Source organism: Melampsora larici-populina (assembly GCF_000204055.1).
Source record: "Melampsora larici-populina 98AG31 unplaced genomic scaffold MELLAscaffold_3, whole genome shotgun sequence".
Lineage (NCBI taxonomy): Eukaryota > Fungi > Basidiomycota > Pucciniomycetes > Pucciniales > Melampsoraceae > Melampsora > Melampsora laricis-populina.
The window spans coordinates 2,002,425-2,018,366 of record NW_006768767.1 but is presented as its reverse complement, the minus strand read 5'-3'; the positions used below and the strand labels follow the sequence as shown (position 1 = coordinate 2,018,366).

Sequence of the window (15,942 nt, the reverse complement as noted above, 5' to 3'; positions counted from 1 at the left end):
TATAAATTGCAATAACCAACTTAATTTACATAACCAAAAAAAAAACTTTTTTTTCCTTTAAATTCTGACTTTTTTTTATTTTCCTTTTTTTTTTGGTAGAATAGAAATGCACATGTAGTTACTTATAAACTTCAAAAATGAAACAAATTCAAAAAAAAAAAAAGTAAACTATCAACAAATGTAAAAAGTAGAACACCGAAAAAAAAACAATGAAGAAAAACGTTTTTAAAAAGAAAACAAAAACATTTGACTCTTGAGACTTGACTTCATCAAATTTTAAAAAAAAACATAAACGATCAAAAAAAAAAAAAGAAAACTAATGATAGTTAATTTTATTTTTCTCTCCTCTCCCTTCATTCAATTTCCTTCTATATCTTCTGTATATCTGATCCGTTTCTTTTTTTTTTGCATAGAAATCTAATGTTGAGACCAATCAATCGATTTCAAATCAATTCCTTCTTGTACCATTTCCCATAACGGACTTATATCTCTCAACCCTTTATTTTCCAAAAGAAAAAAAAGATAAATCATCAATCAATACATCCCAAAAAAAAGAAAGTCAAACCATCGAACCCAAAAAAAAGCATATGAAAAAAAAATCCTTGTCAAACTTACGATTCACCACCTTAGCAATCTTTTCAGCCACATAATCAATCTCTTCAACCGTTGTAAACCTACCGATCCCAAACCTAAGTGAACTATGAGCATTCTCATCACTCGCACCTAATGCTCTTAAAACATAACTCGGTTCTAATGATGCACTTGTACATGCACTACCTGAACTTAAAGCTACATCTTTCAATGCCATCAAAAGTGATTCTCCTTCGATATATTCAAATGATAAATTTAAACATCCTGGATATCCTAATGGATCTCCGTTTCGAACGATATGAGTACATCTTGATAAGATCTGTTGGTGTAATCGGTCCGAAAGACTTTTCACATGATCATGATCATTCTACAAAAAGTCGAAAAAACAGGAAAATCAGCATCGTTGATCAAGTTTCCATGAGTCAGAAAAATCAATTGGATAATAAACGAGTCTCAGAACCCCTGCACAGAACATCATCAAGAGGTCAAACAACCAAGCCAAACAAGACAAGATTTGCCATGTCAAGCTTAGTTATGAATGTTTACCCCATGTCAAGCGCCTTTCTTTTTTGAAGACGACTTGGGCTTGAATGGGAGTGATCATCAAGTGAAGAAAACAAAGCATCATTTGAAACGAAACAAAAAGGAATCCTAACCTGAAGTTCAATCTTGGCAATCCTACAAGCTTCACCGAATCCAACAACCGAAGGAGCAGGTACAGTACCTGATCTAAGACCACGTTCTTGACCACCACCACTCATGATAGGTTCTAACCTAACCCTAGGCCTTCTACGAACATAAGCCGCACCAATTCCTTTTGGACCATAAACCTTATGAGAACTCATACTCAATAAATCGATATTCATCTCATCTACATCTATGGGAATCTTTCCAACGGCTTGTGCTGCATCTGTATGAAAGAAGACTCCTTTGTGTTTTCGAACGATTTGTCCAATCTCTTTTAAGGGTTGAATCACTCCGATTTCATTATTCACTGCCATGATTGAAACAAGAATGGTATCTTCTCGGATGGCTGCTTCGAATTCTTTGAGGTCAATCAATCCGTTGGCTGCGAGGTTCAAACAAAAGTTAGATATTGCTCTACGTGTTAATACGAGACGGATAGAGAATGGACTACGCACCTTGGACAGGTAAGTAAGTGACATCGAAACCTTCATCTTGCAAGACTCGGCATGAATCTAGAACACATTTATGTTCAGTCTGTGTTGTGATGATATGCCGTCTACGTTCCTTAAGAAAGTGGTAATCAAATATATAAAAATAATTTAGCTTGGAATATGAAAATCTAATGAAAGAAAAAGAGAACTAATCAACAAACTTTGTAGAACCGACCAACACCTTTGATAGCCATATTGTTAGTCTCAGTTGCACCAGAAGTAAAGATGATATCCTTTGAATTGGCACCAATCAAATCAGCCACATGAGTTCTAGCCGTTTCTACCGCTTTTTCCGTTTCCCATCCATATGCGTGTGTTTTTGAATGTGGATTACCATATTGATTGGTGAGATATGGCATCATTGCATCAAGTACACGAGGATCGAGTGGAGTGGTAGCCTGATAATGAAAACAAACGAGTCAGATTACAAAAGTAGTCGTTCAAAACTTTTCAGTTAACCAATCACTGACCTGCATGTCTAAATAGATAGGTCTACCAATCGTTTCTTGAGTCTTGATTGATGCTTCGAATCCTAGACCTTCTTTAATAGGAGTCAGAATTAAAGGATCAGGTCTTAGAGCAATAGGATCGATTTGATCTAATTTGATTGTAGAAGTATTTGATGATTTTGAAGCAAAGTCTTCTGATGAGATTTCTGCCATTCCAGCTTGATTGGAACTTGAGACATAATTAGAATAAGAGGATGATGATATAAATCGAGAACTTGTAATTCTAGAATGAACTTGAGCTTGATGTTGAGAATGAGTTCGAATTGCTCTAGGGTTGATAAGTTTTGATAAATTGTTTTTGATTGACATGATGGATGGATGGTGAGTTGAATGATGAGATGATGATGATAGTAGTTTGTAAATTCTAAAATGGTAATCAAGGTAATCAGCACTTTTTTTAAAATCGCGCTCTGAATCGAATCCAATACTTAAAGCCTGGCTAAGCTACATAGACATAAGCACCCTTAAAAAAGATTACATAGCACTCACTCTCCAATTCAACCAATTCTGGCCAACGCTTTGGTTTTCAGAACAATCAGCTCCTCAATCACACGCCCTTTGATCAGTCCAAGACAATTGGGCTTTTGCAAACTCAAGGGCCAGAGCTGGCCTCCAGACACAGACTGAGGAAAACAATCCTAGCCGCGTCGGTGAGAATGGGGTCCGCTCAGCCTATATGCCAATCCATTCCCACTCTTTGGAAGAACTTGATTTACTTCATGGTAAACAGTTGGGGACGGCTTGAACCCAGGAGGGTGTGCCATTGTTAGACTTGGGATGGGAACTGCCGTGAGGATGTGAGGCTTATTCCACTGTTCAACTCAGGATGGAAATTTCATTGCCCAATCTAGATTCTAGATTCTAGATGGAGCGGCGCAGAGATGTGGCAGAGGGCAAGGTGTTGAGAGGTAGGCTCACAAGTAAAACGAAATGGCAAAGGTTTTAAATAATACATAAAAAGGGCATAAAACCATCAAGAAAGGTTTTGTTTTCGAAACTCGCATAAGGGTGTACAATAATTGCATCTCGATTTAAATCAACAATCTAAGAGAGAAAAAAAAAAGAAGTTCATGAAGAGTTTTTCAAGTATTCAGCCACCTTAGCCTTAACATTCTCAGCACGTTGTTCTTTTCCAATCTTGGTGAATTTGTTGGCCTTGCTTGCTTTCTTGTATTCCTCAAGTTTGGATTTATCGGTGGGCTGTGCACTAGGGTCGGCACGGATCGCTTTGTGGGCTTCGGTATAGATCTCTTCAATGTCACCAGATCCAATGTCATCGGCCAAGTAAGAAGCAAATTGTTTTTTGAAACGCTACGGAGGAAGAAACATGAGTGAGATGAAAGAATTGGCTGATCGAGAGGAAAAGAACATACCTCGTCATCTTCCTCTTCAAGAGCTTCCATGTACTCAGCAACGTGACCACTGTAGATGTAACTCTTCAAGACATCGGCATCGAGCTCCTTGGCTTCAGGATCGAAGCCAGGGAATCGGTTCTCGGAGTGAGGAACAAAGATACCACCATCGGAAGCACCCTTCATGGCACCAAAGACACGAGCACCAGTTGAAGTTCGACGAAGACCGACATCCAAGAAGGCTTTGAAAGGTCGAGGACCGTCTTCGTTGGCCTCAGTAAGAACAAGATCACCCTCTGGCTCCTCAACACCAGCGTACTTGTCGGCCAAGCCGAGTTTGGTCAATGCCCTTCGTGCGACAAGAAGACCAGTGGCATAGGCAGCAGCCCAGTTGGTAAGACCGTGCTTGATACCGTATCGAGGAAGTTCATGAGAGTAGGCAGCAGCAAGTACAAAGTCACCCTGGAGTTTGGCGTGAACGATTTGACAGATGATGTCCCGGTTGGTGATTCGAACAACAAGACGGTATTTAGGCGAATTGTACTTGTTCTTGGCCTGGGTGATCAAACGCTTTCGGGCATAGTAATCGGTTTTACCCTCTAAAAGCGGTAACACGAACAAACAAGATATCAGCAACCTATTTTCCTCTTTAAGATGTTGCGATATAGAAGAAGTGATAAGGCTTGGGACAAGATCAGATAGGAGCGAAAGACTATATGATAGATATAATGGTCAGCAACGCGCTTAGAAGGGCGCTCAGCGTGAACTATGCATGTATCTCAAAAATTCATCTTTTAATGTTCACCAAGTAAAAAGGCAAGGGAAGGATAGAAATTTTCAATCCGGACAAAAGAAAGTCGACACAAACCTCGACGCCGCCTGTACTTGACTTGAAACCGAGAGAAGTAGGCAGAGTTCTTCACCAACTTGACGAAGGGCATCTTGAGGAGGTCGGATGCTGAATAGACAGAGTCATAAGGGAAAATGAGATTGGCATGTTCTCAGGAAGCGAGGATGAGCTGATGGTGAGTACTTACTTGAGGAGGATGCGGAATCGGGACGGTGGGTGGTTATGAAGTTTTCTTAACCGATGGAAAAATGAGAGTGGCGCACAAGAAGGAAGTGAGACTCGCAACCGTGAGGTTAGGTTTGGTCTGTACATACAGCTCACCGATCATGTCGAGTGATACCCGGCTCCGAGAAACATCCCGGACAGCCGACTCGTCAGGACCGACCCGGGAGTTTGTAGGTTGCCGCCGATCGGCCCATCTTAACCTGAACCATCAGCCAGCCACCATCCAATCAAATCACTTGGCATCAATAATCTCAATAATCTAATTCTTAAGATTCTAAACGGGATTGAAATTCTAAAAAAACCAAGTTCTACATTTCTACTTCAAATTGGAATGTTTTTTTTCTTTTCTTAATCGGTTTGGTTATGAACTTGATCAACATTTTTCCATCTTTGAATACATTTATTTAGTGGGGTTTTGAAGCTCTTTAATCTAATCATAAAGTATCTTTCTTTTCTTTTTTTTTGTATGAGGTATTGGTTTATGGATCGTTTTGAGAATTTAGTTTTCAATTTTTTAAAGTGTGTGAATCACTTTTGGCTCCTTGATTCGAAAGATCATCACTGAAACTTAAATCGAAGACACATTTTGATATTCTTTTATTCAGTTAAATTTGATTGAAATTTATAAAACGAGAGTTATAAATGTTGATCATTAAACTTCACTCGAATTTCATTCACCTGATCATGACTTTTATCAAAACAACCTCTCATCTCAAAAAACTGAAAGGTAAGACTAACAAAGAACGAGTATGGCTCTATGCCTCTCCCAATCTTCTCATTTGCATTCTCATTATTATGATATAAACAATCAAGAGGAAAAAAGACACAATGGATTGTAAATTGCCATTTTGCCAATCAAGCTACTGCATGAAAGGTCCGCAATGAACAAGCTGATAAGAAGTTGTAGGCCGACAAGAAAGAAAAAGTGAACAAGAAGCAGGTCACAAGAGGTAGTAAGAAGATCCAAAGCAAAACCCAAATGGAAAACAGACTGAGGAAAGCGAGAACGATCTGAATGAAAATGATTAAGATTCTAGATCAAACCGAGGAGACCACCATCAAGAAGACCGCCCACAGCTGTACCAAGGTTTGCGACCAGGAGACCAACACCTTGCAAGAGCGCACCAAGGCCGTGGAAGAGAGGGTCGAGGATTACAATGAGGACGTGGAGTAAGGTACCGAGGAGACCAAGTGGTCGGAAACAGCCGATGGCACCACCTCCAGGTACTGGAACTGGTACACCGCCAGGGACAACACCAGGACCTCCGGGGAATACACCAGGACCTCCGGGGATCACACCGGGACCTCCAGGGAATCCACCAGGACCTCCGGGGATCACACCGGGAACTCCAGGGAATCCACCAGGACCTCCGGGGATCACACCCGGACCTCCGGGGAATACACCAGCACCTCCGTGGATCCAGCTATCGACTGGGAAACCAAGAGGTGACCAGAGCTGAGGGTTGAAGTTGCAGGCCGCGAAGAATTGTTGAACCTCGACATGAAAGGTGATTGCAACACCGACGATCGATTGCACCAAGACAGATAGGACGGCAAAGGAGGCTAAATGTAGGAAAAATAGTCAGTAATTATGAATCTGACCTTAGCTCATATGGTTCAAAGAGAAAAACAGGAAGGGTACTGACATTGGAAGGCAGCAATTGTACCAGCACATTGAGTGGTGATAATCGTGAGCATGCTTTGGATTTGAATGATCAGGGGGGAAAAAGTGGAGATGAACTAGAGACAAGATGGGTTAGCAAACAGCTGAACTCTCGAAAGCGAAATAGAGGAAAGACGTACGACTTGAGGGTTCCCTTGGAAGGAACATCCGCCTTGTAAAGTGGAGAACAGAGTTGAAAGACTGGTGACCATGATTTGGAACTGAAGTAAGATGGATTGAGGGTCTAGGCCACCGTTCCAGATGTTGACGGTGTTGGAGGTGATGACCGTGTAGCTTTGAACGGTTGAAAAGAAGGTATTCATCGGCGGTAAACCTCCGCCGCCGTGGAAGACGACCGGAGCATTCCAGCATGAAGTGGGCCCAGGGATAGGAAGACCTCCACCACAGCCACCAAAACACTTCATCTTGAGATGGTCGCTACGAAAGTGTAAGTGATAGTCAGTGACATCGCTCTACTGAGCTAGAAAAATTCAGACTCACTCTCCGCCGGCCTGTTCTTCACTACGAACGCTCAACCGAGCAACTGTGTCGGTTCTCGCCCTGAAGATAGACAAAGTCAGCATCAACTCATGAAACGGAATCCAAATGCATGGCTTACAAATGACGCGAACTGGCAGCAGCGGAGGCTAAGAACAATTCAAACAGAATAAGACATCAGTTTGGATCGAAAGAGAGTGCAGACGATGACCAAGGAACTCACCAGCAAGCACAAAGCCAAGATAAGCGAAGGAAATATGCATCTTTGTTGATTATGGATTAATGAGTGTAGGATCAAGGGATCGTAAAAATTACTACGATCAAAAGAAATAAGATTAGGTCTATATCAAAGAAAGGTAGGTATTTACTAGATGCGAATGGAAATCAAAAGGATAGACAAAAGACCAGTGATGAAGAGCGGATGAGGGATGAAACAGGTTGCTTCTGATGGCCATTTTATACACGATTTTCTTCGATTGCCAGACGGTAGACCTCATCCTCAGGCTTGACACAGAAGTTCTGATCATGAACGGTTGTGGGATTTGATATAGAACCACCCAAAAAGAACATCAAGAATTCTGACAGCTGCTCGATTTTTGGACTTTTTCCAAATGGATCTGAAAAGGAACCCCAAGAAAGGACATCACACGACGAAAAACAAATGATCCCATTCGAGTTCATAAGTATACATGTGATCGGGCAGCCAGAAGGTCTGACAATCGTGCATAGATTGATGCAGCTCGGATTCTTGTTTCCGGTGCAACTGCTCACCCATCAACCGGAAATTGCAGACACCAGACACCTGGTCTGGGGTCTGGACTCTGTGATATAGCAGGCGATACCTTACGGCTGTGACTTGAAAAAGTCCTCAGCAGTACCCTGGACGTCCCCTATCTTCCAATCCTCGCCCAAAGGGCAGAGGCCTCAGTGAAGGACAACCCCTCTTCTTTGGCCCGACTCTTAGCTCACAGCGTAGCGACAAAACGTCAGCCTAGACGATTATCTGACACTATTGGAGGAATCAATTCTGAGGTTGCACAGCATGAGTTGAAACTCGCCATGATCAGCCTGGATCACGCCTGGATAAGGTTTCTTTCCTGCATGTTTTCACTCAGGCAACAACACGAAGTGATTCCGTCAGGTTAGCTTCAGATTGCGACTTCAAATTGATTAGATTTGAGTCATGTAAACATATCGTTTCCAGTAGAGCGGCAGTGGGGATTTCAGAAGAAGTTTATCATAATGTTGGAAGCTGAGTCAGAAAGAATCTGATAGTTCCGCCGAAGAGCGCGTGTCGAGTACCAAAGACAAATTCCACACTAAATCTGATGATAAAGGTGGACCGACTATCAGATTACACAGGAAAAGTCGGTTCTATTGTTGTACACATTCTATATCCGTAGGACGGGGTGAATAAGGATGAATACCAAGGAAATGTTACATTAATACCAAGAAAACGTTATAAGAAATGGGGAGGTGGAATTTTACACCGGGTCATTTACACCGACTTGTTTGGTGTAAAACGTCTTCGGTGTAAAATTCAAAAATCCCCCCTAAGCTTAACTAAGCCCCTCTTCCGCGGCCACGTCCGCGACCTCGAAGAGGGGCTTATCGCGGACTCGCGATTTTTGGCGGAGGACTTCCAAGAATTAAGTACCGTTATGTACTTTCTTCAACTTCACCTCAAAACCTCTCCACAAAAATTTCCATGTTTCTCGTGTCTTGTTCTCTACATTTGTCTACATAAGTTGGTACTACTTTCATCAGAAACACACTTGTTTTGCATATTTGGGAGGCATGACTAAATATGGTCCCTATGTCTTCCTGTAACAGCCTAAGAACGGGTGTACAGGCCATCAATCTGATTTGACCGATTTGACCTCGGGCGAATCCGGACAAATCCTTATCCTGGGTGGAAACTGTCATAAGACATAAAAGTATTATGACCTAATGGCAGTAATCCTTAGCAGTAAGGGTTAGGGGGGTGACGCGTCTGCCGTACATAACTTATAAGATGCCACCGTGATCATCGATGCGCATTCACTTGCACTCCAACTAACTACGTCATGCTTACTCGCTCTCGGAGTGCTATTATTCCGCCTTTGCCTGATGTTTGCAGAACCCCAAGAACCCCAGCCGCAGCACCAGCAGCCACCAAAACTGACCCTCAAGAGTTCCGGCCAACAATCTCAAAGTCATTGCTCAAGGATGACGATGAAGAACAACGAAAAGTGATACGAGACTTATTTTACAACATATTCAAAATGATTGCTCGAGCCTTGCAAGTCGACTCGACTATGAGTCTCGTTCGAAAAAAGGATGTTTTTCTCATCGCGAGTACCGGGTATGGCAAGTCTCGAATACCGGAATTATTCTATCTAATGTTCACCAAAGCATGTGCGCCTATCATCTTGACTTTGAATCCTTTAGACGCGCTTGGAGATAATCAAGTAAGTTTCTCAAATGTGTCTCTGTTTGATGTTCTATAATCATTTTCACTCACTATTTATCGGGCATTTGGACAGGTTGAAGAAAAGGCTAGAAATGGTCTGAGTGCTATCAACCTGACACGGGCGTCTTTCACGAAAGCTGTGTATAAAGAGATTCTTGCAGGAAAATACCAATTTATTTATGTGGTAAGCCCTGAAATTGATCTCGATTGTTTTTGAATCATTCCTGAGCTGACCGGACATGTGCTTAACATAGTCGCCAGAAATTTTCTTGAATAACTCTCAATTCGAACGTCTCTATTTTTCCAAGGGATTCCGTAACCGTTTGGTGCTCAAGGTCGTAGATGAGGCTCACCTCATCTACTGTTGGGGCCTTGCCTTGTCGGGCAGAATCAAAAATTACCGATGTTTTCAGATCCCGCAAGATTGCACCGCTTTTCGGCCTTCATACGGGAACCTAGTGGAGCGGTTTCTAGCCACAGAAGCAGTACCAACTCTACTTATGTCAGCAACTTGTCCTCCTTGCAACTTCGACCAAATTGTTGCAAGTCTCAAAATCACCAGAGATAGCATTGACATTCATCGAAGCGAACTAGTACGACCAGAGATCTGTTTCATCCGGGTCACCCTCAGACACGGATGTTCTTCAATGGACTTGCTCAAGAAATTCTTTGCACCTAAAACCAACGTGACTGATTCCGAGCTTGTACCCACTCTTGTGTACTGTCATACACAAAACGACACCTACTTAGCCCTTAAGGCAATTAATTCAGCCCGCCAAAACCAAATCGATTCGAGCAATGGCTTGAGTACCTCAGTTTGCCGTTATCATGCCTCAACCTGTCCCATTGATAAGATTCGCCGAGCGCAGGATTTTGGAAAGGGGGTTTTCTCAGTAATGACCTGTACTAACGCTCTTGGCCTTGGCCAAAACTGGACACGTGTGAGAAGGGTGATTATTATGGGCCAGCTGGATCCGCTCGAGGTGCTGCAAATGGCCGGTCGAGGCGGTCGAGACGGGCGACCAGCTGTGGCTTTTTTGATAGTCAATCAATTGTCGCAGACTGACAAGGATTCGCTTTTGGTTTTGCCACATCAGAGTCTGCAAGACCACGATCATCATATGCTTGCTATGTCTACCACTGAGGTATGCTTACGGGTGGCTTTTGAGGTCCTACTACGGTGAGTGATATGCTTTTCACATTCGGTTTATCAGGTCCGTGCTGATGCTGACTCCTTTCGTCAAATAACTTGATGAGTTGTAGGTGTAACTACATACCGGTATCGAAAAATGACCAAGCCGTGACGAGTGAAACTTGACGGCAGGCCGAGGCCAATATGGCACCGTGCCGCTGCTCGAACTGTGATTCAAATGCTGCAAATTTTTTCCTGGCTCAACAGAAAATCTTGACTCAATCGAATTTCACCAAGTTGGTCCTCCAGCAGGACGTGCCACCTGGACAACCCGACTTCAAAGTTGACTCAGAAGATCTCGTTTGTCAGGACAGTGGGATTCAAACCACATTGAGACCCATAGACGATGACCATCCTCTACGTCAAGATATACGCTGGATTCGATTATTCCTGCGAATTCAAGCAAATCTGATGTCAATTTTTAATTTAGAATATCCTAAGGGTTCATTCTACACTCTCGATGACCTGTTCTCACCCAACAAAATTTGGAGCCTGTGCATCAACTACGACCTTGTTTTAGACGGAATGCATTTGGATGATGTGTTTGGTAGTGAACCTCTTCCAAATACATACACATCAATACATCAAGACATTCGCAAATGGAAGGCAAGCACGGATTCGATTGCAGTGTTGCACCCTTCGGAAGAAGAGATGATCATGTACAACGAAGCAAAGACCAAAGCGAAGCAAAAAAGTGCCTCCAATTTCACTAAGGCAAAAGATGTGAGCGAAAAGGACAAAGTGGTATGGTTTCATTACTTTATCTTCTAATTATCATATATGTCTTTTGTAACACTTTGGTTCATGTGATCTAACCCTGTCATGAAATTAACTACTTTATTGCAGGTAGACCCTACGACTTCAGGAATCACTGGTCCTAAGTCGACCAAGAGAAAACCACCCCCATATGTCGGTAAGAAGGGCAAATCAGCCAAACAAAGGAACACCGCAGTTTAGCTCAACCTGACTTTCGGGGTGGATGTCTTCAAGATTGCCTTCGGCATCAACCACCGTGTCACCCAAACAACCCCATCAATATCGAGATACTTCATTCTTTTTCCGGTCTTTCAAAAAGTTGTCTTGTAATACATTTGTTCCGGTCAAGACCGTATCGGTAAATTGACTTTTGACAGTCGAGTTTTTGGAAGTGACATATTGATAATTCCAAGAGCGGATAAAGTTAGCGAGGGTTTGTTCTGAAAGGTTATGGTAGTGGTTTTGAAACACAGGTTTCAGTCCGCTCCGGATTTTTAATTGTTGAATCAGTTGTCGTAGCTAGGAACAAGTTTCAATGTTTCATTAATCGATTTGAATCAAGATGTTTATTAAAAATCTCTTGCACACACAAATGTAATGTTAATTGAAATAGCGATCAGCTTTTCAATATCCGTTCCGTTACTCTACATAATCACATGATTAATCGATGTGTTAATCAAAACCCCGAAAAAAAAAGACTAACTGTTTGATTGAAATGGTGTTTGAGCCAAAAGTTTTGGTGTTCAAGCCAGAGATCATTTCCTACAAAATGACCTGGGCGTTGACCTGATGGAATAAGCAAACTATGCAGTATTAGTTTGGCCAAATTAGGAGGTAGGTCCTGCTCCACAAGCACAAGAAAGCGAGTCAGATGCAATGCATATCGAGGCAAGCCCTTTAACCCATGAGCCATTATTGACCATCGTTTCCACATCAGCATTAGCCTGCCAATATCACCTGCGTGTGTCGCATCATCAGCTTCCACCACAGTCGCAAAATCACGTATCCGAAGCCTTAAATTATAGCCGACATTGTCCCCTATCTTATGACACGCTCTCAAAGAATCCGAGGTGCAAAATTCTTTGTAACATCTATCTATTAGGTCTTGGGCCGCACCCTCCTTGCCTAGGTCCGGAGGAGTCTCGTATTTTGACATAGTGTGCCTAGATCATGTTTAAAAACATGTCGTAAGATCAGGTTCTAACTTGGGATCGGGATGCAATCAAGGTGGACTCACCTTAAACACGACACCAAAGTTGCGCAGTGAACCGAGTGGAGCGCTTTCATAACAGTTCCAAAATCCATGCTCGACGGCAGTTTAGCATTAGCTCCTTGTAATCCGCCCAAAGACTGCCATGCCTTCCACGCGCCAGTGTCCTTAGAGTCACGTGTATCACCCCAATGATGCGATAGGATCCCTTGTGCCAGGTTCCACATAATATGGGAAACCCCAGGGATAGTAAGCACACTGGTAAGGCCTCCTATGTCAGTTCCGGCGGGAGTACGCTTCTTTCGAAGACTTTCGATATTGTGACAAGTGCCAAGGTCACCTTGAACGATCCTGATCCATTTTGACATTTCTTCGAGCGTCAGCCCGCATTGAGAAGCGATTTCGTCAAAAACTTGTGCAACCCCATCTGCTGAGTTGTCGGCCGCGTCCATTAGGCTCATCAGAAACAAATGGCGATCATCTACAGGAATCTGGTCTACCGGAGGTGGCCTTGTAGCAATTTTGGGTGAGGGAGTCGTTCCAGCTTTGAGAATGTATTTGTACATGACCGTGGCTAGCTGACTTTTTAAAGTCGCCTCCCACTGGTTCATATCACTTGCCTTTTCCCTGAAAGTGTCCAACCGGACCGGGGAATTCCGAGCTTCAGCCAAGGATTGATGGTAGTTTTGAAGGTGAGTGCTCGGACTTTCTTTCGAGATATCTTTATCTAGGTATTTAGGTAAAAACTGAATATAACCCCATGTGCCATGAAAGAGATGCGACACAGTCTCTACTCGGGTATTGTGAACTCTTTGTAAGATATCAAAGTTATCGATGCAGATTATTGGGCATATACTATAAGGCTGGGCCATAAGTGCTCGCAGTGAGGCTTCTTGCTTGCTTTTGAGATGATTTAAAGTTCGTAAAGCTGTATCTCGAGAACTTGACAGGCCTAAAGTATTCAAATATTGAAAAACTCTATCAGACACTCCAGTTGCAATGAAAGTCAACGTGTTGTGCAACTGAAGCGCATTATCTCTATAATTAGACATGTACGAGACCATGCCACATATGGTGGTTGCAACCTAAAACAGTTATATCAAGTCAGTTGAGTAACCGCAATCTTTGTAAAGCAAGTAAGTGTGGTACTTGCCAGATTTGCTCGGTCTCTTTCTGCCTTAGTTTGGTCTTCTGGAAGATAAAGCATTTCCTCGTCATGTCGGGCTTCCCTCTCGCCAACAGTTTCAGTCGCCAGGCCGGTTTCAGCATCTGGATCATGTTCTGAATGTTCGTCTTCCAACGTGTCCCAAACGTTGCTGCGGTGAGCAGGCGTCATAAGAGCCGCACGATTATTTGATCTAAGCGATAGCTGATGATACATCAGATTCCACAAAAATGGCATTGAGGCCTTTAATTTATCTTCACGCGCGTGTAATTGACCTAGCTCAAAGAACTCGTTTGTGATTTTTTGTGAACTATAAAAACATCGAGGTTTGGACATAATTTCTTGTTGAATTTCTTCTTGCGCCTATGAGAACCATTATCATTAACTTGTATACCACTGTTAAGAAAGAAGAACACTCACCTCGCTCAAAATAAACTTGCACCATGCAGCCCGGCCTTCCTCACTATTTTGAGTCAGGTCCTTGATTGCACGCACAATTTGGAAAGTGGAGTTCAAACCTCTTTCGATACCCCAATAACGTCGACTTTCTTTTAAAACGGGGTTATCCGCACATAAAAAAGAGTAAAATACCTCTTTAGCAAAGGTCTGCTGACTTTTTGCAGTAGAACATAACTGCACAGCAATGGACTCGATGAAGGGACGCTGGCGGATTTTGGTTTCTTGCTCCATGGGAGGTCGCTGGCTCTTTGTGATTTCTTGAGGCTGCAATTTTTGATAGCGGTCACTCTGTAGTTTTGGGAATGGCCGCGCGCCAGAATCCCTTCCCAAATTTTGAACAAAATTTTTGTGTCCATTTTGTGGTTCAAAATTTTTGTGTACCACAAAAGCGCGTAACCACAAGAACGCGTACTTAACCTCACCGTGCTCAGCCATCCCATACAAAACCGAGCTAAAACCAAGGACAAAACACAAGGAGGCTTTGCCCACAAATTTGGGGTTTTGTTCCAAAAAATCATTCCGGGGTATTTTCCAGGGTATTTGACTGGAACATACACAAGCACATCCAATGATGCTTACCACCCAACATGGAAACCGTTCCGCCGAGTAAAGCACAAGTGTGGGGTATCAAAATATGTACAAAAGCTTTGAGAACAACATATCAGAAGGCTGGCACTTTCTGGCCAGAGGTGTTGAGGGAAAGTTGAAAGAAGTACATAACAGTACTTAATTCTTGGAAGTCCTCCGCGAAAAATCGCGAGTCCGCGGTAAGCCCCTCTTCGAGGTCGCGGACGTGGCCGCGGAAGAGGGGCTTAGTTAAGCTTAAATCCCCCCCCGTTTTTTGAATTTTACACTTGTTTCGATTTTTTTTGAGCGGTGTAAAAAAAAAACAGTGTAAAATTTTCAGTGTAAAAATCTGGTACCCGGTTGAGGAATTGATTTTTACACTGCAATTTTTACACCGGATTATCCGGTGTAAAAAAATTCAGTGTAAAAGTCTTGTGCCCCAACATGGTATCCATTTTTACACCGGATAGTTTACACCGAACAATTTCGGTGCAAAAACCTCCTGTGCAAAATTCCAAGTGATCACTCTCAAAATTGAATTTTACACTGAGCAACAAAATGATTTACAGCTGTTTTCAAAATTAATGTCATGGTGCGGTTTTTCATTTTCATTTTTCCTCGAAAGCCACACCAAATACAGCCAATACAGGTGAGGGGCAGAGGCGCCGGGTGGGCCCCGTGGGTAGCCTTTGACCTCGACCCGATTCGATAGACGGTCTATTTGTTTGGACCCACCGTTCAATAACCCACCAGAACGTCTCACGACCTTTCCTTCATCACCCCAAAAAACAACATATGTCCACTCGACTCAACCTCCGGTGGTGTGGCTAGACGACTAATCTTACAATCTTTACCGAACCAAACAAAGGCGGAATGGGTCGAAATGAATTTTCAACGCCTCAACTCCTTGTCAGGTCACCAAAGCCGGTCGGAATTCCTCCATATCGGTCATCCTTTCAACTGATCCACTCGACTCAACCACCGCTTGGGATACCGAAGTCTGGATTCGCTCGTCCTTTCGTCCACGGATCCAAACAACCCACAACGGCATGGCTCGAATGTCATCGCTTGACGCCTCGGCTCCATGTGATGATTACGCTTCACACCTCTTATGGTCCACATCTTTATCAACCACAACTTGACCGCCGTCTTGAACACCATAAAAAGCTGCTCAGCGTCTCAACTTACCACCGGACTCGAGCCAAAAAAACTAAAAATTCGCTCATCCGTCATCCTGTCCAAGAACCCCACTGTTCAGATGGTCAACAGAAAACT

The 15,942-nt window shown here is 42.9% G+C and overlaps 3 protein-coding genes across 3 annotated transcripts; all 3 read right to left on the bottom strand.

The window, feature by feature from the left end:
• Positions 1 to 417: 417 nt before the first annotated feature.
• MELLADRAFT_51610 (uncharacterized protein) lies at positions 418 to 2,245 on the bottom strand (the record flags this gene model as incomplete). The annotated part of the gene is made up of 6 exons (XM_007405021.1): positions 418 to 497; positions 616 to 958; positions 1,248 to 1,660; positions 1,734 to 1,842; positions 1,931 to 2,167; positions 2,240 to 2,245. The coding sequence occupies 6 exons, from the start codon at positions 2,243 to 2,245 to the stop codon at positions 418 to 420; spliced, it is 1,188 nt and encodes a 395-aa protein (XP_007405083.1).
• Positions 2,246 to 3,202: 957 nt separating this feature from the next.
• On the bottom strand, positions 3,203 to 4,733 carry MELLADRAFT_41926 (uncharacterized protein; the record flags this gene model as incomplete). The annotated part of the gene is made up of 4 exons (XM_007405020.1): positions 3,203 to 3,589; positions 3,652 to 4,229; positions 4,499 to 4,588; positions 4,668 to 4,733. The coding sequence occupies 3 exons, from the start codon at positions 4,569 to 4,571 to the stop codon at positions 3,347 to 3,349; spliced, it is 894 nt and encodes a 297-aa protein (XP_007405082.1).
• A 1,005-nt stretch (positions 4,734 to 5,738) lies between these two features.
• MELLADRAFT_90972 (uncharacterized protein) lies at positions 5,739 to 7,129 on the bottom strand (the record flags this gene model as incomplete). The annotated part of the gene is made up of 6 exons (XM_007405019.1): positions 5,739 to 6,268; positions 6,352 to 6,445; positions 6,509 to 6,806; positions 6,870 to 6,929; positions 6,988 to 7,015; positions 7,090 to 7,129. The coding sequence occupies 6 exons, from the start codon at positions 7,127 to 7,129 to the stop codon at positions 5,739 to 5,741; spliced, it is 1,050 nt and encodes a 349-aa protein (XP_007405081.1).
• Positions 7,130 to 15,942: the final 8,813 nt, after the last annotated feature.